This window comes from Phaseolus vulgaris, chromosome 2 (genome assembly GCF_000499845.2).
Source record: "Phaseolus vulgaris cultivar G19833 chromosome 2, P. vulgaris v2.0, whole genome shotgun sequence".
Taxonomy (NCBI): Eukaryota; Viridiplantae; Streptophyta; class Magnoliopsida; order Fabales; family Fabaceae; genus Phaseolus; species Phaseolus vulgaris.
Genome location: NC_023758.2, coordinates 40872630 through 40898193, shown reverse-complemented (window position 1 = coordinate 40898193; position 25564 = coordinate 40872630). Strand labels below are relative to the sequence as shown.

The 25564-nt window shown below is 28.5% G+C and overlaps 3 protein-coding genes across 7 annotated transcripts; 1 reads left to right on the top strand and 2 right to left on the bottom strand.

Moving 5' to 3' along the window:
* The first annotated feature begins 4139 nt into the window (after positions 1–4139).
* LOC137809493 (uncharacterized mitochondrial protein AtMg00810-like) lies at positions 4140–4502 on the top strand. The gene has a single exon (XM_068610601.1). It carries the CDS (start codon positions 4140–4142, stop codon positions 4500–4502), a length of 363 nt encoding a protein of 120 aa, XP_068466702.1.
* Positions 4503–5971: 1469 nt separating this feature from the next.
* On the bottom strand, positions 5972–7314 carry LOC137812129 (bZIP transcription factor 44-like). Its single transcript, XM_068614037.1, has one exon. It carries the CDS (start codon positions 6681–6683, stop codon positions 6204–6206), a length of 480 nt encoding a protein of 159 aa, XP_068470138.1. The 5' UTR covers positions 6684–7314; the 3' UTR covers positions 5972–6203.
* A 6568-nt stretch (positions 7315–13882) lies between these two features.
* LOC137812128 (mitogen-activated protein kinase 7) lies at positions 13883–17204 on the bottom strand. Of its 5 annotated transcripts, none has more exons than XM_068614032.1 (4): positions 16921–17204; positions 16472–16589; positions 15554–15979; positions 13883–14698 (listed from the first exon to the last, which is right to left on the bottom strand). In XM_068614032.1, the coding sequence occupies exons 3-4, from the start codon at positions 15974–15976 to the stop codon at positions 14015–14017; spliced, it is 1107 nt and encodes a 368-aa protein (XP_068470133.1). In that variant the 5' UTR covers positions 15977–15979; positions 16472–16589; positions 16921–17204; the 3' UTR covers positions 13883–14014. The 5 variants fall into 5 exon arrangements, with proteins under 5 accessions (XP_068470133.1, XP_068470135.1, XP_068470134.1 ...); XM_068614034.1 differs by having other exon boundaries at positions 16893–17136; XM_068614033.1 differs by having other exon boundaries at positions 16822–16946.
* Positions 17205–25564: the final 8360 nt, after the last annotated feature.

The window sequence follows — 25564 nt, the reverse complement described above, 5'->3', positions numbered from 1 at the left end:
ATGAATTGATTCAATCATATCAAACATTTATTTACTTTTTAATTCATAAACACTTGTCAACATCTTACGGCTCTTTTGAGAAAGTGTGTGTCATTGAACTTGACATCTTGTCTGGGAAGGACGCATGATATAATGGTTAACTTTAATGTAGATTTCTTTAAGATTAAAATTTATGGTTTTTCTTTTGACTACCAAACAAAATCATGATTCAAACTGATTATTGATTATTTAAGTTTTAAAAAAATCGTTTCAATGGAATAATGTTTTAGAGTTATTTTTATAATACATTAAAAATTTATTAAGTAAAAATTAATTTTAATTTTAAAAATAATTAATTAATTATTGTTAAATACTATTTTAAAAATTAAAAAATATATTAATATTTAAATTAATTTTTATTATTAATAAAATTTCTAAATTAATTTATAAATTAGTAATTATCAAAACTTTAGCTATCAACTAATTTATATTTTAATTTTAATAATTAAATTTTAATATTTAATATTTAATTAAATACCAATTAAGTAATTAGATACTAATTTATAAATTATTTTATATAATAATAATTTTTTAGTTTATAAAATAATATTTAATTTAATTATATAGTAATTAATTATTTTTTATCTTTAAAAATGTTTTTATTTAATAATTTTTTTTAGTAGTGAAATATTTTTTTATTTTTGAAAAATATAAACTATTTTTAGTATTTCCTTTTATACATTAACTATGTAAAAATTAAGTTTCAATAAAAAACTATCGGAAGTACTATTAATATAGTGAAGGGATTGTGAAAGTCTTTGCTACTACAAATTTCATAAACATATATCTGAGTTTTAGAAAATTAAAAATATATATATGTGAGTTCATATGACTCATAATTTGTCTGAAATGCTTACACTGTCTTCAACTCATCAACTCTTATTTTAAATTTCTCCATTTGTTTTGTCCAACAATGAAAATCCAAACAAATGAAGCCATGCACAACCAATAATGCGAATATTAAATTTTAATGCACAACTAAACTTTTATATTTTAGAAAATGGTATAATAATGCATGATTGTTAAGACTTTATCTTAGAGTTCTCGTTTCTTTTATGAGTGAATCGATTAGAATTAATTATGACTTTCCCCACCCAAAACCACTAAAGTTTGAAAACAGAAAAGCTTTTTATGTTTCATAATATACATTTTTATAAGTTTACCAGAAAAGAGTAAATGGTTCATGTCCTCATCTTTACACTCTTCTTCAATCTAATTTGACATGTTTAATAAATATGTGTTTATATGGATAAGTTATTAAATGTTTAAAATTAACTCTTATTGTTTTTTTTATAACTGTATATCGGTTGTATATTTGATTTGGTCAATGCTTCATTTGATAAATAAGGGAAGTAGTAAAGAGTTGACTAACAAAATTAAGAAAAATGAAACAGAAATTTGTTTAGATAAAAAAATAAAAACATATGTGTATTATAATATTATTTTATTGTATATTTATTATTTATCTATTCTTAATATTGTTTAATTTTTTTATTATTAAAAATTAAGATTTTAAAAAAATTCACAAATCACGAGTTCTCCTAAATTTGTAAGACTAAGATTATAAAAAACGTGCAATATAAAAATGATTAATTTGACTATCGTTTTTTTCTATTTTTCTTTGCTATCATGTTTTCTTCAAAGGAAAAATATTAGTTTTTTTTTCTTGTTTCGTAGGCATTTTCATCTCGTCCAAATCGAGAGTAAAATTTTGTTTTATTACTTAAGTATAAGTAATTCTATAAATATGCTTGTTTAGTATTTAAGAGAAATTATGAGATGATTTATATATAACATCTTTAATTATTTTTCGTAAATTATAAACTTTGAATATATATTACGTATGTTTTGGTTGAAATGATAGAATATGGGATCTTTATTCTTTCTAGAACCTGTTAAGGTATACGTGATAATCATACTTAATCGGTTATCTAACTTTGTTGTCAATGTTGTATTTAATACCTATTACATGTTTGTTGAAATCACAATGAATAATATTCATATTCTTTTGCTGATCTAGTGTCTCTTCCCTCTCCTCTCTCTCTTCTTTACATAGTATATAGAGCTCATATTTTTTTTTTTAGGTTTTTATTATCAAGGGATTTTTTTTTTCTTTTTATCATATGCACATATCGTCCCAATTAGACACAACTCTGTCATGTCATACTGAAGTCGTGTCAACTTGGCACGACTTCTAACACGTCATAATTTTTTTTTAATTTTATTATTTATATATTGGGTAGTAAGTTATGTAATGTTAAAAATTAATTTGATACATAATTTTCTAAGAGTGTTAGTTTTAAGAAACAAAAAATTGGATAATCGTGTATGGATCATGTTTAAATTGAATGAATAAATACATAGATAAAGAAAATGAATGTTCTAAGAGTGTTATGAATAAATACATAGATAAAGAAAATGAACATTCTCCTTCGGGTACTTTTTCCACTCCACCAAATATATTTGGAACTTTGGCATTCACCCCTCTTTCTGCATATAATCCAACATCATTCGTGCACTATCGACCCACAATGCCCTCACCAGCATCTCATAATGAAGCCAATAACAACGATGATGAACATGTCGTTGATGATCCTCTTCCACGAAGACCTCGACGACAAATATGAAGACCACATTGTGGCACGTCTTCCCATAAATAATTTACTTTTAGTTCAACTTTATATTTTTATTTTATATCGTGTAATGAATCTCACTAATTTGTTTAATTCTAATTAATTATTTCTCATCATTACGTGTTTTGTAAAATCATTACTTCTCAAGCTATTTATTTTGCAAATTCACAACAATAATTCTCTATTTATTTTCCAAATACAATAAATTTTCATTTATCTATTTATTTCCAAATTCAATATCAATTTTCTTCATTTTTAATTAATCAAATAATCAAGTTATTGTATTACATTACCATCAAACATGATCCATACACAATTATCCAATTTTTTGTTCCTTAAAACTAACACTCTTAGATAATTTTGTATCAAATTAATTTTTAACATTACATAACTTACTACCCCAATATATAAACAATAAAATTTAAAAAAAAATTATGATGTGGCAGCAGAAGTCATGCTAAGTTGACACGACTTCAGTATGACATGACAGAGTCGTGTCTAATTGGGACGATTTGTGCATATGAAGTCGTGCTGAATTGGCATGACTTGCCTAAATTTATAATTTTTTTTAAACGGACCCCATTTTGGTAAAAAGCAAAAAAAATAACCCCATCATGATCAAAAACCTTTTTTTTTTCCACAATGTCTTTTTCCTTTTCTCCTTCTTTTGCCTCTGCCTCTACCCAAACCATTTCCTCTTCATAACCTTCCACATATAGACAAGTTATGACTCATCCTCTTTGGCTTCATGCAATGCAAGCTGAGTATGACGTGCTTTTGCATAACAATACCTGGTCTTTAACCTTTCTACCATCTGGAGCAAATCTCGTTGGATGCAAGTGGGTCTTCAAACGGAAGATGACTCTCTTGAGAGATACAAGACATGTTTAGTAGCTAAAGGTTTTCATCAAAGGGAAAGCGAAGATTTTATAGAGATTTTTAGCCCTATTATCAAACCAACTACCATCCCTATTGTGCTTACCATTACGCTATCTTCCCGCTGGCCTATACACCAAATAGATATTAACAATGATTTTCTTCATGGTGATCTGGATTCTCCTATATATATACAACAACCTCTAGATTTTATTAACTCAAATCCCTCTCTTATATGTCGTCTAAACAAATCTATCTATGGTCTTAAGCAGACTCCTTGGTCATGGTTTCAAAAACCTTCCAACAGTCTTTCTTAAATGGGGTTTTCTTTTTCTAAAAGTGATCACTCTTTGTTTACACGTTTCAATGCAACTGAAACTCTTTTTATCTTGATTTATGTTGATGATATTTTAGTCATCGGTAGCTCACAACTTTTAGTGCAGAGTTTTATTAAAGACTTAAGCACTAATTTTGCTCTTAAGGATCTCAAACCCCTACATTATTTTTTAGGAGTTGAGGTCACTTGGCTTAACGATAATCATTCATCTATCTCGGACCAAATATATTCAAGATCTTCTTCGGCGTACCAACATGGTCACCTCCAAGCCACAACCCACTCCCATGATTTCTTCTGTGCGTCTTATTGTTGATGATTCATACTCTATAGATGATCCTACTCTCTATCACTCTATCGTTGGGGCTCTACAATATGTTACCCTCAGGTCTGAACTTTCCTTCTCCGTCAACAAGGTCTGTCAATACATGCACAAACAACAGTTGACACATTGGAAGGTTGTTAAGAGAATTCTTCATTATTTGGCTAGCACTGCAACTCATGGTCTTCGTCTTTACTCTTCTCCAAATTACTCTATTGTTGGTTTCAACGACTCTGATTGGGCTAGTGACTTGGATGATCGAAAGTCAACTACAGGTTATTGCATCTTTGTTGGATGAAATCTTGTTTCATGGGCTTATAAGAAACAAAAAGTTGTTTCTCAAAGGTAGTACGAAAACATAATACGAGTGTTGTCACTGCTCTTGCTGACATTATTTGGATCACTTCTTTGCTACAAGAGCTTCACATTTCCTCTTCCACACCACTGATTCACTCAGACAATATGAAAGCGGTTCAACTTCTTGACAATCCCATAATACATTCACGTTCAAAACACTTCCAACTTGATTTACACTTTGTTCAGAACTATGTACACGATAAACATCTCACTATTCTTCACTTACCAGCTCAATTTCAATTAGCAGACATTTTAACCAAACTCATCTCTTACACTTCTTTTCAAACCTTTAAACATAAACTTAGGGTGCTTGAATCGTCTCCCTTAAATTTAAGAAAGACTGTTAAGGGAATGCGTGATACCCATATTGAGTCGGTTATCTAATTTTATCTTTATATTATATATAATATCTATTATCTATTTATTGAAATTATAATGAATAATATTCACTTTTTTTTTTCTGGTTCCTTTTCTCTCTCTCCTCCTCTTCTTTAAAGAACCAAATTTTTTAATAGTTTCAAGAGAAGGAATATTCCATATATTCCACTTTTCATTTTTCTAGGATGATGAACTATCTAATTATATATGTTCCCCAAATATTTTGTTCAACAATGAAATCATGCACAACCAATAATGCAAGTATTATATTCCTAAGCACAAATTAACTCTTGGATTTTGGGAAATGGTTCAATCATGATATCATATATATTAAACAAAGTGTATCCTTTTCTAAGTTAAAAACATCAACTATCCACCCACTTTAAACTTTTGTTAACCTCATCTCTCTTACATGCTCATCATTTCACAATAATATTATTAAACACAATCTGTCAACATCCAAGTTAATGCGAACCCCTTCATCTTGTTCTTTTAAATTCCTTAATTTGTATGCTCCAAAAAAAAACACTTTCTTAATTATTTTGATAATCTCAAATTTATAAACGAACTTAGCTTCTCATGAAAACGTTATTAGTCAAATGAAGTGCTTATTTTCGAGATAGCTACCAATAAAATGCGGCACCATCTTATCAGGCTATAATAAATAACACACTACAAAAGAAAGGTATATTTTTGTAAGAATTACACTTCAAGAGATATCATAACTAAATACCTTTAACATTCACACTAACCTTTTAATATTTTTTATTAGATTTTTTTTTTAATTTATTTTTAGATTGAAAATTTCTTTCATATTATATATATACAAAAATTTATATTAGTTTAAATTTATTTACATAAATCATAGTTGATGTAAATACATCTTTTAAAATATGTTAACATGTAAATTATTGGATTCTTTTTTATTGCTGTTTAACCCATTAATCAAACAATTTTTTTCATGAACATGACAGAAACATATTATAAAGTTGGGCATTTGATTAATGAGAGGAAATTACTGAAAATCACGTGTACATGGAAATTAAAAGGTCCATTTTTTTAGTTTTTGGAGAAGAAAAAGAAAACCCCGCTTGAATTACAAACAACCTTAAAGAACATAAACTGAGAAAACAATGGAAGATTACAGGAAAAAGAAAAAGAAAAAGAAAGAGGAGAAATTAACATGAGAGACAAGCAAAGACGACAATGTGGTGTTACAATGGATGAACTCCACGAAGGATTCACCTTTGAGAAAATTGAGCAATCAATACATCATCAAGATGTCATTGTCAGCGGAAGCCATGATTGGTTGATTGAGGGGCATTCCATTCCAAGCATCCATGAAGCCACAATCATTGAACATCTGAGTCTCCTGTGCCTCATCCCACACCAAGTAGTTCGTGGAGTTTATGAAACTGATGATTTCGTTCAGAGAGTTCAATCTGTTGCTGAGTTCAGCCATCTGCGCCCTCAGAATCGCGTTCTCTGCTTCCACTTTCAGGTACACCTGCGTCGTCATGCCTATGTTCCTGTTCATCTCGTTGTTCTCCTTTTTCAGCTCATCCAATTGGCCACTCAAACCTTCCAGGTGCTGCTGTTTCCTCATCCTCGATCTGCGTGCCGATTCCCTGTTCGACTGCATTCTCTTCCTCTTCCTCTGATCCACCATGCCTCGGTCTCCCTCGGACCCTGAGTTTTGAAGAGAACTGGATCCGGATGAACAGGCTCCGCCGGGAGAAGCCATGCGTGCTATTTGTGCAATAATTGATTGATAAATCTAATTTTCTAGCTAGGTTTAATGATTGAATGTTATGTATTGATCCAACGGGAAAATAAAAACACGGGTACTATGTTGTTGTGTGGAAAGAAATATGTTATTATTTTTGAACGAGTAAGAGGTTGATTTAGTTCATGAGAAAACGTAGAACCAGTGGAGGAAAACAACTGAGAAAGATTGAACCAAGTGTGTCCTGCGTCTTAGAGAAGAGTTTATGGTGAAGCCAGAGAGGAGAATCTCGCTGATTACTGGAGAAGACATTGGCGTTGTCTCTCAATCATTCATCATAACATCTGTAGGGAGTATGAACAGATTAACAACAATCGAAATCAGTCTGTGCAAGAGAGACGAATTAGGTTTTGGGAGGAACAAGAACAAGATTTGTGGTTGATGATGTGTGTGGTTGAGATAATTATAGAGGGGAGAAAAATCTAGAGGTTGGAAAAGGGTGTGAAAGACTGAAGTTTTCAATTCTAGAGGCAACAAAGAAGATGATGATAAGAAGGAATATGAAGATGAAGAAGAAGGGATTGGATAGATTTTGACCAGTTTTGAGGAGGAGGATAAGAAGAGAAGAAGAGGAAGAGGTTTTGAAGAGATTGAGGGGCTGAATTTATAGAAAATAATTACCCATTGTAATAATGAAAGAGAATAAAAAAAAAAAAGCAGAAATTTTTGACAATGGCTTTTTGTTTTTTGGAGTGTACTGCAGAATTAAAAAGTCAGAAATAAAAGAAGGTAAAAAACAGGGAAAGGGGGAAAGTACTGGGAAAAGGTCACTCAGGGCCACCATGGTCACTGCTTCTGTTCATGTGCACGCGCAGATTTATTTTATGTTTGTTTACACTTTAATTTCTATTCACAGTCTAAAGATATTTTTGTAAAACTTTTTCAAAACAAGTACATCATAATCTACTGAATTTATATTTGTAAGTTGCCATTTTGCAAGTGGTAACTGCAATGTAGATGATGGACCACCTATTTCAAATATTTATTTATCAATGGATGGTGGGGGTGGAATCTTAGGTCATCAATGAATGGTAGTTGCACTTCTTTACTTTAATAAAAAATCTACATTTTTTTTTCTTGGTGCTCCTCCTCTCTGTTACTATTATTATATGTCTATGGTGTTTGAGTGAGCTGCAATTGACCTCTTACTGTAAACTCAAACTATTATACACAAATTTCAGTTTCTGATTATTGTTTATTCCATGACCCAAGCATTTGGAGTTTCTGTAAAATTTATATAAACAGTTCAAGTACATAAAAAGGAATCAAATAATGAGTTAGATGAAACTAGCACATTGTTTTAGAGTATTTGACGGTGCAGTATTATATAGTATAGATATGTGGCTTGCAGATGGTTTGGGCTTAAATCTATCTGTCACTAGTTGTATTATAATTATATCCACCAAAACAAAGATGTCTTGAAAACACAGCATTGGTATTATAAGATTAATTTAATTAAGCAGACCAAAACCAGATTAATTATTGTTTGCGTTTGATTTGAGGTATATACACTAGAAAAATAATTTAAAATCAATTATTGTCACATGATGTAGCAGAGGTAGTGGAGTATTTAATTTACCGAAGGTGATCGATGCTTTTTTCAACATCCAGCTTTTGACCACTGAAAAACATTTATATTTCATTTACTTATTCTACTGTAAGCACATGGTTCCAGTTATGAGTTGTTGGAAAAGAAATAAAAAGGTTTCGACCAAAATCCAGTGGGTGGCCATGCCAACCCAACTATTTCTTACAACTTTTCTTAAGAGGGGGTTTACACTACGTTTTCCAATGAATCAATAATATACATATATACACATTCCAGCTATTACTTGATGCAGCTAAGACAAAGAAAGATCATGCAAGATTCAGGGTCATTTTACGTGTAAAATTTGTACGAAATCACATATGGAATGCATTTTCTCCAAATTGTGAAGTTGGGCGTACTTCGTGCCAATATGACACCGTCAATTTCTTATACATCAAGACATCAAGTATAAAGTCGTGTTAAAATAACACAATATTTTAAGATGAAGTTGTGTTTGATACATTAAGATAAAGTCGTCTTAAAAAATATAATCTTTTACACATCAAATAAAATTGTATTGGCACAAGGTGAAATTGTATAAAAAAGATATGTTCTTATTAGGAGATGAGATCTAAAGAACTATTGAATGACTTCGTCTTCTTTTGGGTAGGTTGCTAGAGCTCCACTGTGATCTTTTTCGTCACGCTACTTCTTCGTGTCTCGGTCTCTCATTCTCAGGTGAATGCCGAATGGAAGTACCTGCAGAAGATACTCCGACGCTCAAGTCAGTAAAAAGAGGATTCGACACTCGGGGGTGTACAGTGATAATGATGTACCTTATTCTTAGAATATGCGTTATTTATATTATTTTAATGGACTTACCTTATTAGGTCGGACTAGTGGAGTGAATCACACTTAGAAGTGTATTACCTAGTTCTTAATGACAGTTTAGTTTTACTGACTTTAATTTGCGCGTTAATGATTTTAGTATGTCGATCGGCCTGCACGTCCGTACAAGACTCGATTAGCTATAATATTTAACCGATTGATACATAACCGTCCACGATATATTTTTTACATATTAAAATTAAATTTGTGTTAAAATGACACCAATTTTTGATACATCAAAATAAAATTGTGTAAAAAATATATCACGTTGAAACAAGTTATTAAGAAAAGTCTCAACTTTGTAATTTCCATAAAATACATCCCATTTTAGTGATTTCCTAAAAAGTTTGCAAGATTGAAATGGAGAGCCATTTGTGAGCTAAATTCTGAGTGTTTGTCTCTCTACGTTGCTAGAACATCCAAATGTCTCTGAGTATGAATGCAGAAAACAACCTTTTTCTTAACCTACTTGAGTAGGGTCACTGATTTTTCATCTTTATGTATTGTTTCTGGGAAGGTTCAAGTTAACATACACATTCATGCATGTAACAACTATAAGCATAAACCTTATCACTTAAGTCAATGACATCACCATACCCAATATTGAATGTGACTCCTTCTGCTTCAGAAAAATGTACAAATGCTTTCCACGTGGGAGAGAATATATATATAAATTTTAGTCTTCTCCAAGGAAAAACTAAAATGGCTGCTATTTCGTTTTTACTTTGACTAACTCATCTTCATTGTTTCAGTTATCTACAAAATGTTATAATTTTATTAACAAAAATTAGATGGCTGCTGCTTTAGTTCCTCTTTTTTGACCAAATGATATTTATTTTATGTTAGTTATTATGATAAGAACTAAGTATAGTTCTTATAAATTACTTCTTAGTAAAAATCGTGATAGTTATTTATTTATCTATTTATTCAAAAATCACGAGTTATTACAACTAAAATAATATTAAATATCTGTTTGATTTAAAGTTGGATGGAATCATACGTAATCAGAATTTACTATATATACCCATTAGTTTTAAATAATCACTCTTCTACATTACAACTACGTATGCATATTGCGAAAATAATTTCTTCATATATGTAAAACAAACATGCCTTTCATCTAACTATTATATAATGTTTGCATAATTAACAACTTAACATGTCACTAGAATCGATGAACTTTATAATGATTTTGTAAATAGGCAATAATAATATTAATTAGTGGTCAATCATTTTTTATTTAACTCCAGGAACTCTCTTGATTAATACTTAATTTTAGCTTTTATCAGTTAAAAATTTGTTGACAAGCGAATATATTTAGTAGTTTGTAGTTTTTCTTGTAATGTTTTCTCAGACGTTGTTTTAAAAGTGTTTTTTTAAACTACCTTCTAATTCTAGATTATGTATTATTTTATTTATCGTTAAAACATTTATTAAAAAATGTATTTCCTTTGTTTTACATAAGCTAGGATTTTATTTTCTCTTATATGATTTATTTTAATAATTAATATTATACTATTTTAAAATAATACTTCAAGATATTTTAATTATTATATTAATCAAAATATACAATATGCTATCTACTTAAGTATTTGTCCTTACAAACAAATTAAATTTTCTAATTTATAGTCATATTGCTATTTTACATTTATAAGTTTAGTAAATATTTTTATCAAATACTTATAATTCAATAAACTAACTTAAAACATTTCCAACTTGTGGTTAAATTTTTAGTTTTCAATTGGTTTTTTAGTTGTTGACTATGTACATATCATGTGGTTCTTTTTGTTTAATATATGTAAATTTATATGTTTACACTAGGAAATCATGAAGTAGAAACCAATTTTTAGATATCAAAATAATTAGTTGCAATAGTAACTAAATTAGAAACCATTTTAGAAACTAAAACAAAAATTGATTTCTAAATTATTTTTTTTATTGTTAAATAGTTTTTAAATTGACACCTAATTAGTAACCAAAGTCTTAGAGACTAAATTTAGAAACTAAAAATTGGTTTATATTTAATGATTTTCTTGTAGTGTTGTAACGTCTTCATTTTGTAACTATTTACTCAATCAAACACCTTTAACATTAGATATTAAAAAAAAAACAAATAATATCTAAAATATGATGATTAATCTTAATTTAATCATAAGAGTTGGATAAAATGAAATCCATGAAAACTTTATTTAAGTGAATGAAGTTTTAGATGGTTCCTTAAAAGAAAGTAGAATCTTAAAAAATGTGAGCAGACCCAGAGGGGCATCCTCATTGTGTTACTTTAAGTAGTCAGCAGTGTGCTGTATCTGAGTATTGGGGTGCAACTCACTTCTCCTTTTTCACTCACTGCTTTTCTGCTCCACTCCTCAAAGCAACTACCAACTGCTTCTGCATATTCATCATATCACACACTCAAAAACTATACACATTCTCTCCCATATTCCATACAAAATACAATAATCTCACTATAACAACAACATTAACTATACAGAACAAAACTAACAGTACCAATATGTCCAAATAAAGTGTTATAATGTGCATATAAATAAATATTCATTAACTCAACTTTATATCATCTTAATATTTGAATGAGTTAGCTTAGTCTACACGTAACCTGCAACAAGAATGTTATTTATTTTGTTTTTTGAACTAGGAAACCTATGTAACCTTTTTTTAATAGAATTAAAAGATGAAGATTTTAAACTTTTGTTAATTTATTATAAATACATACTCTTTAATAGAAAATATATCTTAAAATATGAGTAATATCATCTAGAGTTAAGTTGGGACAAAGTTATGGCCCTAAAATCGCTCGCATAGCTTGTATCTTAAATTATAACTTAAATTATATTGCAAAACTCAGCATGTTATACGTGATTCCCCATACTTGCAAAAATATAATTAATTTTCTTTCAATATACTTCAAATGCACTTTAAGTGTTTGTTAAATTAAACTAAAATCAAATAAAAAACTTAAAATTTAAATACAAAGTGCATTAAGCATTGAATTACAAAATAAAATATAAAATAGTTTCAAAACATGACATAACAACATCACATTTAAGTCAAACAAATTGAAAAATAACAACATTTTGGCCGATAAAAACTCAAAGAAAAGTGAGAAAACCTAAGTTTGTGTGACTTCAGTCAAGGACTAAGACAATTAGAAAAGTGTTTTCGGTGTCAAAATCGAAGTTGTAGAACACATGTTGGAGAGTGAGTTGGATCTTCAAATCCAATATGGACACAAAAAAACCTCTTTCGATAAGTGGAAATTGTGGTGCCAATGGAATGTGAAAGTTATATGCGAATCAAAGTGGAATAAAGACTATTGTTGTTGAATTTTGTTGGTGAAAATAACCCTAACAAAATGAAATTGAAAATCCCATTCTGTTTTCTTAAAATTGTTTTGTCTAGAAAAATATTCACACAAATGCATTCTCGAATTGCAAGGTAAAGCCCCAGAAATATTCCCCCACTTATAAGATATTTGCCAAATATTATAGGCGATAGAACATGGGAAAATAACACGTTATGCAGATTCATGCAACTGTTTGCAGAAAGAGAAAACAAAAATCTCTGGTGTTTGGATAATTTCCCTTTTGCAATGTTTTGTTGTTGGATCTGATTAAGCATAAAGTGTAGATATTATTTTCCCACTCAAACAATTCCCTGCTCCATGTTAAACCCCATGTCCAGTTGTCACCTACTCACCATCTCTAATTTCTAATCTGAGACCAAGAACAACCTATTGTATGTTGTCTTTAAATTATGTCCCCAAGCCAGTATGAGACCAAAACACAGTCTTCTCCTCATTCCCTACCTTTCTATGCACCATGTTTTCAAACCATTTCCCATGGCTTGTTACTTCACCCGTTTTTCTAAGATCCCTCCACCAAATTGAGTTCTTTTTATCTCATTTTACTACCATGAGCTACTATAAAGACTTCCAACGTATATTAGCATTTTTAAGAGGGAAAGGCTGCTAATTTCACTTTTTCTTCTAGATTTATACTAATGTTGAGTATGAATTTATTTTTCTTTGATAAAAGGTTGTGATTTGATATTCATTCACACATCAGAAGAGAATACAAATGGTATTCCCATCTCAGTTCATCAAGACACTCTCTAATGGTTATCAACTCAGTAACCAAATTAATGGTTAATATGATAGCAACACTTCCTAGAAAAGGTAGGTATCCACATCTGAGGTCTTTACTTATTTAACAAACTTTATACTGCTTCTACTTCAAAATATTATTACAGATCAAATAAAATTCATGAAAATATTTGATTCATTTTGTTTTATAACTTTCATTTTGATGTAGAAGTCATATATGACTCTCTTTTTCAATATATTTCAAGAAGGGAATAACTGAGGGTATGAATAAGCTCTCATATTAAAAGATCTCGTTGAATGAGTACTTAATTATTACATCTTATTAACTCACTGAAAATTCTTAATCCCGAGAATGAAAACCATGCAGTGGTCCACATTCAAGTTAGAGAGAATTGCCGTGTTATTTACGGAAAGCATCATCCCATAACCATGGATACATTCGAAAGCACAAATTACTTAACTCTTTTCTGTTAAATTTACGAAAACAACTGATGAACAACATAGTTCAAAAGGGGTTTAGCCGAAACACCAAAACGGTATGCATGGCTATATACAAGTTAAGTCATTACGAGACGCCATTATCCTTGTGGAGACGCCAATTAAAAAAGTAGCAAAGCAATGTCATGCAAAGTACAAAATTTGGCAGTTATAAGTCCTTTAAGATTACAGTTTGTCTGGGTGAAAAAAAAAACAGAACTACTACTAGAGACAGGTAACAAGGCTAGAAAAGAAAGCCTTGGAAGGATTAACAATCTATGCATTGGCAGAAACAGCTTCAGGGTGATAATGTAGCATCTCATTCCACATCATTTCCCTAATCATCTGTTCTCCCCAGTGTTCATCTATGTCAAGACTGATGGGAACCTGAGCAGGAGGGTTGCACCTTGGATCATATAGGCCAGACATATAAGGGTGTTGGAGTGCTTCTAAGACAGTAATTCTCTTGGTTGGATCAAATACAAGCATCTTTTGCAACAAGTCTATGGCTAATGGATCTGCTTGTGGATACAGCTGAGAGAAGTGTCTCCCCCTTGTATAGGGCAGTGATTTGATAAACCTCCTGGCTTTTGCGTTATCAATAAACTCAATATGAGATTCATGCTGGCTTCCAAGAACACTAATAATTAGTTTCAGTTGGTTGAGACACTCAGTGCCAGGGAAGATTGGCTTTCTACCAAGAATCTCAGCAAAGATGCACCCTACTGACCAGACATCAATAGAGGTCCCGTAGTTGTCACAGCATAGCAAGAGCTCCGGTGCGCGATACCAACGAGTGACAACATATTCTGTCATAAACTGACCATCAACTCCATTAGTTCGTGCAAGCCCAAAGTCACATATCTTCAAATCACAATTGGCATTTATGAGCAGATTCCCAGGCTTCAAATCCCGGTGAAGAATATTTGCTGAATGAAGGTATTTAAGACCTCGAAGAAGCTGAAGTAAGAGTTCATGGTCAGTATCAATCACAAGAATAGTTAAAATGTGCAAAGATTATAAATTCACAGAGAATCCGTTAACTGTTTCTAATTGTCAATGCTGCTAAACATTCTACAGCAGAACTCGTGAAAAAAAAATGTGCAGAAGATGGGTTACAAGTATAATCAATAATGGGTTCTTTTCTTAAGAAGCTTAATCATTCAATCAAACAATGTTAAGGTCACATCAATTTCCCAATTCGGGCCAATGACTTTCACGATAGGACACGATCGAACATAGAAGACACAAAAAAAAGGTAGAGAGCCATAACCACGTTCATCAATTACTAAAGAAAAGGACATACCAATAAAATATCGATGATCTAATCATCTAACTTAACAAAATTACTTGGTGGGATTAAAATGCCATGCTAATATCTAGCCAGAAGAAGAAAATTACAGAAACCCCCCTTTCTTACCTGAAAAATTATGGCATTGAAACACTAAATTCTTTGCCTCAGGCAACCTTCATTCAAACTAGGAAATGTAAAGCCACAACTCAAATTGTCCCAACTCCTCTAAAACAACCTCATGATATTGTATAAGAATGCACGAAAGAGGATATTTAATAGTTAATTCACTTATGTTGTATGTTAATAACTGAAAACGGGGAATTCACTTCGATGCATGACAATGTCAATTAAACACTGAAAGAGTGCATTTTGAAATTATACTTCAAACCCCAACCAAATCTCCTTCAAATGAATAATTCACGCATTTCTGCAAATCCAAAAAGAATTGACAACCACAGGTTTAGAAAGTAGAAGGAAGAGCTGAAGGAATGGAAAAAACACCATGAGAAACTGGTTAGTACCTGAAACAAGAAATATTTGCAATGATCATTGGAAAGTGGCTGCGAGGACTTAATAATTTGGTGAAGATCGGTATCCATGAGTTCGTAGACCAAGTACACATCCTTAAAACTTGTCCTCTGGATTGGCATCATAACATCTTTCAAAGCAATGACATTCTCATGCCGAATATGTCTGAGCAGCTTCAGTTCCCTTAAAGTTCTCAGAGCATCAATAGAATTCTCAAATATATTACCAATCTTCTTAATTGCAACTCTCTCATTGGTCTCCCTGTTGATGGAAGAGCACACCACGCCATATGCTCCTCGGCCAATAGGCTTGATTGGAACGTACTTCGTATCAATCTCAAACAATGTTTGCCATATTGTATAATAATGCTTTCCCTTTGGCTTAATTCTGTTCGGAGGTTCAACTAGAGTTGCCATTCCCTGCAAATTAACAACAGTACAATATATTCTCAGCAAGTAAACACACACAGGAGACTAGTAATAAACTCACAATTATAACAGTAAATTCATTATTATAGCCATGAATCACGCATTACTAACTGTGACAAGCAATCAACAGTCTGTTAAAGCTGGTATCAAACAAATATCAGAAAGACAATGCATTTATATATCCACTGGTATTGTTGCAGGATAAAGGTGAATCATTGGATACTTTTTTATGCCATGTTAGAGAAGGTTCGAATCAATTCTTACTTGTTATTTCTACATCTGGGTTTTGATCTTTTGATGTCACCTTGTCTCTTTTTAGAACCTATTCTCTCCTGGCCCATCTTTTTGGACATCTTTTTTGTTAAAAGAAAAATACCAAAGATTCAATTTTATCTTTCCTCTTCCCTGATCTCAACCCACCCACCCCAATAACAAAGAAAACAGATCAATTGATTCCAAAAAGAGTGAGAAAAGCGCTCATACCACAAAATTCAGCTTTCATCCCAGCACCTCCCCTTTCCTTGCAGCTCTGACTCCCTGGCACCAAAAGCGAATCCAAGGATGAAGAATACCTCAATTGATGCAGCTTGAAGAAAACGTTCTGTGCCAAAATCAAATTTTCACAGTTGAGCCACAATTTAATACAGTTGATTGGATTCACGAAGTGGGTTTCATATGATTTCAAATCTTATCATATAAACAATAATACATGTCTCAATTTTATCGGGATCAGGCTAGAGACGAAGAAAAGGAGGCCATAGCCATAGCCATAGTCATCATCATATAATAAATAAATAAAACGTATCCATATCATATAATAATAATATAGTTACCTAAGCATAAAGACACGAAATAAAAATACAATGTAAATATATAAAAGGAGGGTTTGATTGAATTTAGTTACGGTATGAATGAGGGAGAAGAAAATTAACATTTTAGCAGATCCTGTGAGTCACATGAGTGAGGAGGAGGAACCCAAAGCACACGGCACTGGTTTTCTTTGGTGGTGTTATTACTGTTTGGGTTTGCTTTAGCCGCAAGAGAGAATGCAAAATATGAGAACGTGTCTTGCTTTTTCTTTTTCTTTCTCTTTCTCTTTCTCTTTTCCACGCTAACGTTAACATTCACAAATTTGGTTGGGGGCGTTTGGTATTAATTTTGACTCAGGCACAAACAACTTGGCAACTTTCCTTATCCTACGTCTACAACTGCAAGTACTTTAGCAACTGAGGTGATGTAATAATATTCAATGCAATTCTACCTACATTACTCCTCATTCATTTTTTCCCTCTTTTTTTTCTTCCTTCCGATTCTACCTACTTCTTTTTCAAACACTTCTAATAACAATATATCATTTCATAATCACTTTTATACAAAATTCACACTTTCTTGTTTCAAACCGATTTCTTTCCTATTTAAATATTCTTTTTAAAACAAGATAGTATCTTTGACGGGGTCAAATTAAAGGAAATCAAGCAACAACAATTAATTCTTTATGTGAATTTTATACATTTCTTTAAAGAATATCTACAAAATAAATATACCAATAAATTACCAGAATTTATTAAAGTAATTCTTTATAAAAGTACCAAGAACATAAGAATTAGTACTCCAAAGGGGTTTAAAAATAAAATAAAAAATATCTCCAATATCCAAATCAAATATCAGACAATAAACAAAATCTTACAAACTATGAAAAAGCAAGACCTTGAATAAAAGAGCGTGATTTACAAGCCTTCTTACCTAGAATTTTAAAATAGTATATCCAATGAGTTGAGTCAATATATGTAACAGTGAACACTTCCAATTCAAAATCTTTTGACTATGTTTGGATTGGGAATAAGATTTAAGGAAGTGGATTTAGAGCGATTTGAGAGGAAATTGAGGTTGTTTGGATGGGGTATGTTAGAATAGATTTGTGAGGATAATTTAATGAAGTTGGTAAGTGATGTGATGATTGTGAAAGATTTTTTAATTTTTTTAAAATGTAAGTTTACAAATTTGATCAATATAATAATTTTTTAAAAAAATTATAAAAGAATTTAGAAATATATATTAGAATTAAAATAAATTAAAATTAAATATTAATAAAAATATGTATTAATAATTAAAATTAAAATTAAAATTAATATTTTTTTATTATAATATGAAAATTAATATTAATTTGTTATATAATATGAAACTATAAATGTTATATATATATATATATATATATATTAAAATATAATTTGTATATATAATCAGTATATAATTTATTAATTTTTATAAAAAAATAATATATTGTATTTTGAAGACAAAACTTTAAAGATGATAGTTGTATTTACTTTTTTTATTTTTACTTAAATTTTATTTTAGTGTTATATGGGTAAAATCTTCTTTCACTTTAACTTTAGCTCACTTAAGTAGACCTTGAAGTTTTTTCAACTCATTCATTGAACGAATTAATAAAAAAAAATCTTATTTTAAAAATGGGTTAAAATCGATCCACATACAAAGGATCAAATTAATAAGTTTCTTTGTGAGATTACGTTAATTTAAGCTGTATGTCAAAAGTTAGCAACGAAATTGATGAAATTGTTTTTCAATATCATTTTGGCATAATATTTTGATGATACCTTTAATTTTAAGAGTGAATTTGACAAAATATTTAATGCTAAAATTCAAGGACAAATTTATCAATAACTTTCATGGAAACATATTAAATGATTTTTATCTTTTATGATGCTATAATATTGTAATTATTTTATAAGGATTTTATTGTATCTTACCATGAGAATATTATCTTATCTTATCTCATCATTAACAAATTTATCTTTTGTTAGGACTTTCAATATTTCAAAATTAATTACGATTTTTCTCTGTTACTTGATTTTTATTAGTAAGAACCCATGACCCTATGTTTATTTTTTTATAGATATTGGTTTCTCTTACATCCTTTCTTTTTTCTTGTTTTTTAGTGAAAGTTTCATGGATGGGCTACACATTTTAGATCAATCCATTGGTTTAAGGATTTTCTTTAGAGATCTTTGAGTTTTGGTTTTAATCTGTATTTCATTCTATTCATTTACTTTTTTCCCTCTATAAATATTTCTTTCCTTTTTAAATATTTTTAATGAACCTTTCTTGGAATGGGCATCAACACCTAAGTTAGAGTTTACATTCTTAATTAACATGTTAAATGTACGGTTTTAGATACTTTATTTCAAGGAATTGTACCTCAAGATCCACCTTAGATAGAATTTAAAAAAAAAAATCATATTTCACTCACACATTATTATTCTAATCTAACCTTTATTTTATTTTATTTAAAAATAATAATTTACTAAAAAAGTATGTTTTATTTTAATCATCTAAAAAAGTTAATATTAAAAATAAGAGTGGATTTAGTTTTAAGTAAAGTTTTACATTTAAAATTTCTTAATAAAAAATAATACAAAGAAGATATTTCATTAAAATATTTTGTAACAAAACTTTGATAAGATACTCTCATACATTGACATATATATAAAGGGAAAATATATGCAAAATGAAAATTTAATTATTTTTTTATCTTAATTGAATGAATTAAAACACGAACGAAATTTTAATTTTCCAACAGCAGAAGTATGTTTTTTTATAATAATGAAATTTTAATTTTAAAAAATAGTTTTCTTATACAGGCTAGCTCGCGTATCCACATGTTACCTTTTATGCAAGACGAGTCATTGAAATGAGTTTGTAGTCCTCACACAGGACGAGCTAACTCAAACCACATTTTACAGACCACAGGGCGAGTCATCCCACATTGTCACCCATCTCGCCATTCTCTTTTTTTTTTTTCTCTCTTACTCTTCCTCATTCTCTTTCTCTTTTTTTTTTAAATTCTCTTTCTTTTGTTAATAATCATTTTGAACTATTTGTGCAAATAACAGAAGTTCATAATTACTCTTAAGATTTTTTATTTATCAATTTTATTTTATTTCAAATATTTGTTTGAATATTTTATTTTAAATATTTAAATTTTTAGTGGCTTTCTTGTTTGAGTTGAAAACTTTTTTTTAGAGCAATAAATTACGTAAAGAAATTTATTTATGTTTTTTATAAAATCTTAATATATCTTGATTTATATGAAAAACTATATATTTTTTTAAACAAATTGACTAATAGAAAATTGTTTAAAATGTTTTGAATATGATAGTTTTGTAAATATAATAACTAGATTATACATATTAAAGTGTAGAATTTTGAATATGATTTAGATAAGTAATTTTCTATAGTTTGAGTTTGAAGTGAATATATATATATTGAATGATTAAGGATAAATTGAGATTAAATGATGATATTTGGACTGTTTAAACTTGATTTTTTTTATATTTCCACTCAAACTAATAATTTTCACTTAAGTAAAACTAGAAAATAAACTTAGTCTTTACTTTCAGCAATATTTTTACTCAAATTAAGAAATTTTCACTCAAATAAAAAAAATAGAGTTGAAATTTAATCCAAAACGGTAATATTGTTACAGTTTTATCAAATCTAAAAATTAATTTAGTATCAATCTACTAATAAAAACATATATATAATTGTAAATTTTTGGACATTAGAATTAACAACTTGAATCTGAAAAGTTCAGAAATGATTTTGCACATTTGAATAAAAAAAAATTAACATCTAAAACTTAAATTTAATATTTGAATTAAAATATCTGCATTTGATATACAGAAGAATGTACGTATGCAGTGAGTGGTCGTAGTGACGAAGAAGGAGGAGTACACATTGTGCACATGTATAAGAATCTGGGCACGTGGGTGCCAACTACCAAGTGCCAATTAAGAATTATGCCATTTAATATTCTTCTCTCATCACTCATAAATATCTCTCTCTCAACCTTAATAATATGCCTCCCAACATTGCATTTTCATTTTTTATCTTTTCATTCAAAAATTACAAAATTTCTGTTCTCTGTATTATAAATTTTCACATTTTCTCCTTTTTTTTCAAATTAATAAATTCAGTACATTTTATCTATTTAAAACAATAGTCAATTCTTACATATATAAATTTAGTTATTATCTTCGTCATCATTAAACAATATTATAGCTAATATTGTTATAACTTTTTTAACTAATAACGTATTCACTAATCACTAGAAATATTTATTATATTATTATAATTTATTTATAACTATCACCGTTATTATCATTACTAATTAATTATTATTGTTAGCAGTATTATTACATCTATATTTTGACGTCAGTGCTACTAATTAATACTCATTACAAACATCATTACTACTAGTAACTTCATTAACAATTCAACCATTGCCATTATTAACTACTCTAATATTTTCGCAACCTAATTTGGAATAAAAGTTTGTTTTAAAATTTTGAAGCAAAAACCAAAAAAAAAAACATCTCACCATCTTTAATAAAAAAAATTGAAAAATAACTTTATTATTGTTAATTAAGAAAATTCTAAGCAATGCTGAAACAACAACCTCGATTTATGTTAGAAAAAAAATATCTAGTTCATCTTAACTGAAAAATTATTCCAAAAAAAACAAATTTGTATTTGACATCAATCAGAAAACACTCGATGGATGTTAACAAATTTTTTAACTAATATTGATTGAGAAATAATGTAAGATTACTTGTTAATATCATCCCAATATAATATTGAGTTATTTACATTCACATTGACCAATTTTTGACATTTCAATTTAAATAAACTAAAGATATTCCAACCAAAATCAAACCGGTAACACATTTATTAAGTTGATGAGAGAATATGAAAAGAAAAACTGTAGAGGTGAAAGAAGAGGAAGTATAAAAAAATTTAAATTCTGACTTTTTATTTGGAATTTGAAATTGTTTATGTAAATGTTCAAATTACTCTTATAAATTTATATATTTTCATTTTCTTTTAAAGTTTTCAACCAAAACAATATATTTTATTATAGAACATTTTATATTTTCTATAAAAATAAATTACTCTCTAATTTGTTTCTATATAAACACACTATTGGAAAATATGATAATAATTCGAATATGTTAAAAATGTATACTTATTTTATTTAATTAAATCGAGACATTTATCCAAAATTCATTATCCATGTGAAAGAAGGTAATTCGTGCCTCTATATATTTTAACTCTCTCTATATATATATTAAATTTCACTTTTAATTTTTTCATCAAACCTTATTTTTAAGATTATGATAAAATTACGTTATTGATTTTGCTTTATACTTGTTGAAGATTATGGTCTCTTAAATTATACATCTTCAACTTCACTTTAATAAAGTAGTGCACCACCTCCAAGTTTTTATTACATTACTTCAAACTATTGATCAAATACTCCAATATATCCTTGGTTCCATATAGAAAGTATTGTGTGACAACTTAATTAACATAACAACTTTATCAAATTTAATAATTTTTATTAGAATTTATGTCATTATGTTTTGTTTTATCCATTGTTTTATAAATACTAATGTATATTCTATATTTTCTAGTGATATGATTATATAAGTTAGATAAAATTCTTACATTGTAAATTAATTTTGTGAGATTGAATTAAATTTAAAATTTATTTATTAACATGGTGTAAGAGTTTATTAATGTACAACTCAGTGAAGTTTGTTGAGTTTATTATATCACTCACTATCGGACCCCCTCTATTCCAATGTTCGATATGGTGAACACGAGTGAGCGTGTTTAAGATTTCATATCAATTAAAAATATGATCAAATAATAATATAAAAGTGAGTGTAAATATTTTCTTATTAAGTTAGTGTTGTGGTAAAGTTAAGTTATGTTTGAAATTCACTTATCAATGACATTTCTTACCGAGATTAATTAAGCTATTATACTCCCTCTATTATCACACTTTATATCCTCAACATAAAAAAAAAGTGTATTAAAATTTTATTTTCCTTTTTGTAAAGTAATTATATAAAGAAAAAAAAAGGTGATTTGATGAGTTTGAATACGTGATTTTGATAATAAAAATAGGCGTAAATCATAACTTTTCAATAAAGAACAAAGACGTTTAAGAAGAGTTAGACATAATGAATTCTTAATAATGTTCTTAAATAATTGTTGTTAATTACTAATGATAATTTTTTATAAAATTACTGGTCAATTATGAAACTTAAAACATCATAAACTTTTTTGAGACATTAACCTACATAATACATAATTGATTATATAAGATGCAAATCATGTTAATAATATTAATGTATAAAGCAAGCAAAGAAAAGAGGATAATGTTTTAATTAATAAATCAATTGTCTAATCTTAGTCAAATATAAGCTGAAGCAACAAATTATTAATACTAAAAAGAAACCATAAATCTTAAACTCTTAAACTCTAAAAATCCTAAAGTCCTAAAACCTTAAATGTTTAAATAATGACATAAATAACATTTTTTGACAATATATACAAAATTATCATATATTTTCACTTCATTCAATTACAAACTTACAATATTTTCAGTCACTCCTTCTCTCTTTTTATCTTGTTTCTTTCTTTTTCATTTAATTCAAATAACTTAATATTTTTAATTATAATTCTTTAACTTTACATTATGATTCTCTTTTTTTTTCTCACTTTTCATCATCCATCCAAACAAAGGTAAACTAACGTGTATTATGCAGTTTAATTTACATCAAAATAAATGTCTAATATAATGCATGTGTAAGATAGACTTAATTTTTTTTAAAATACTTTGAAAAATATTTTCAAATAATAACTAATAAAATATTATTTAATTATAAAATAAAACAATTTCTTATACAATCATTTATAAATTAAAAGAATATTAAAATTATTTTATCTTTTATATCAAATTAATTGTTCGTTTTGTTATAAAGATACAATAATTTGAGTCAATCAAGTGAGTCATGCAAGCTACTTAATGTCTCAAAATAATAATATGTGGGATGAATTGGATATTTCAACTCCCCAACTCTCATTAGTCTATACTGGATAATATTACAATTATATGTTAAAATAAATATTTTAATCCAACATTTCATCGATTCCAATATTTACAGATAAAACTTTATGTTCTCCTTTTATATTTTTCATTGTATATTTTTTTTATCTTTAAATATTTATATTTTAGCAAAATATTTACAGTAAAGTTTCATTTTTTTTAATATTCAAATTTACGAAAGACTATATCAATTTTCTTTATTTTTTGTTTCACTTGTACTTGTATAAGTATAAGGTAACATATAACTACATCAAACTACTCCAACTTTTTTTTACAAACCAAATACCAATATAACAAGCTAAAATGAGATTTATGGATATGCACCTAACTCAAAATATTAAGTACTAAGACCTTCTTCAACCTCTCTTTCTCTATCTATTGCTTAAGCTTTTGAGTAAAAGTTTAACACATACTTTCATAAATAATTAATAAGAAAAAATGGATACTAAAAATAAATATTTCCGTGTTTGTAACACTCATACATAAACCCTCCAATGTTAAAACAAAACTTGTTCTCCCTCAAAATGTATTTCAACAATTTTATCATGCAAGGTTTTTATTTATTTCAACATGGATTAAGGTTTTGTGGAACTATCATTACAGTACTCATTCGTGCAGCATATGGCCCCAAACATTACAAAAACAATTTGACCTCTTTTGAAGCAAGATTCAACTACCAATTCATGCATGCAACAAAACATCATATCTTAGGAAAATTTCCCATCAACAACATCACCAACCCAGCAAGAAATATACATTTTTTTAATTATTGTAAATGCAACATAAGAACAGAGTGAGATAAAACAAAAAAATTAAGGAACAAAATTTAAAAACATCATCAAATAATTTAAGCCCTTGGGATAGGGATCCCCAAATTTTTTAAATGAAATACCTAATTAATACTGTTCATTGATAATATAACTACCCAAACCTTCTTAATTGTGTGTCATTACTTGTGAGTTAATTAATATTGAATAATATTTATTTGAAGATATAGGATACTTTAAAATCATTTTAGTGGATGTGACCATTTTAAATATTAATATTTATTTAGGAGTGGAATGGAAAAATAAATACGTACACCATGAGAATATATAATGTTATAAATAATTCTCCTGAAATTGTTTTATTTAACAAATAAAGCTATAGATGTAACTAAAATAAACTTATAAGGGATTTTAGAATATTACTTCAATCATATAAATTCTCAAATCCATGATCAACCCCTTTAACCTATTATTATTCATGCCTCGCACAAGTTTTCTAAGACTAACTTTAATTTTATTTCATGGTGAAAATATATGCGTAAGATGTATATGTCTATATTTTTTTACGATTTTAAAAATAATAAATATAATTAAGCAATCGATATAACTACTATTACAATAAAAACTATTTACATATACAAAATAACATTAAAATAAAATAGTTATAAAATTAATTTATTCTTTGTTAATTATTATAATGATTTAATAACAACTTATTATTTTTATCAAGAAAACTAAAAAGTTCATTGTTATCGTACAAAAGAGACTGAGAGAACTTTCATCTGTTGAACAATTCACTCATTTGCTTTGGTTGTCGGTATACGTTTCTATTTC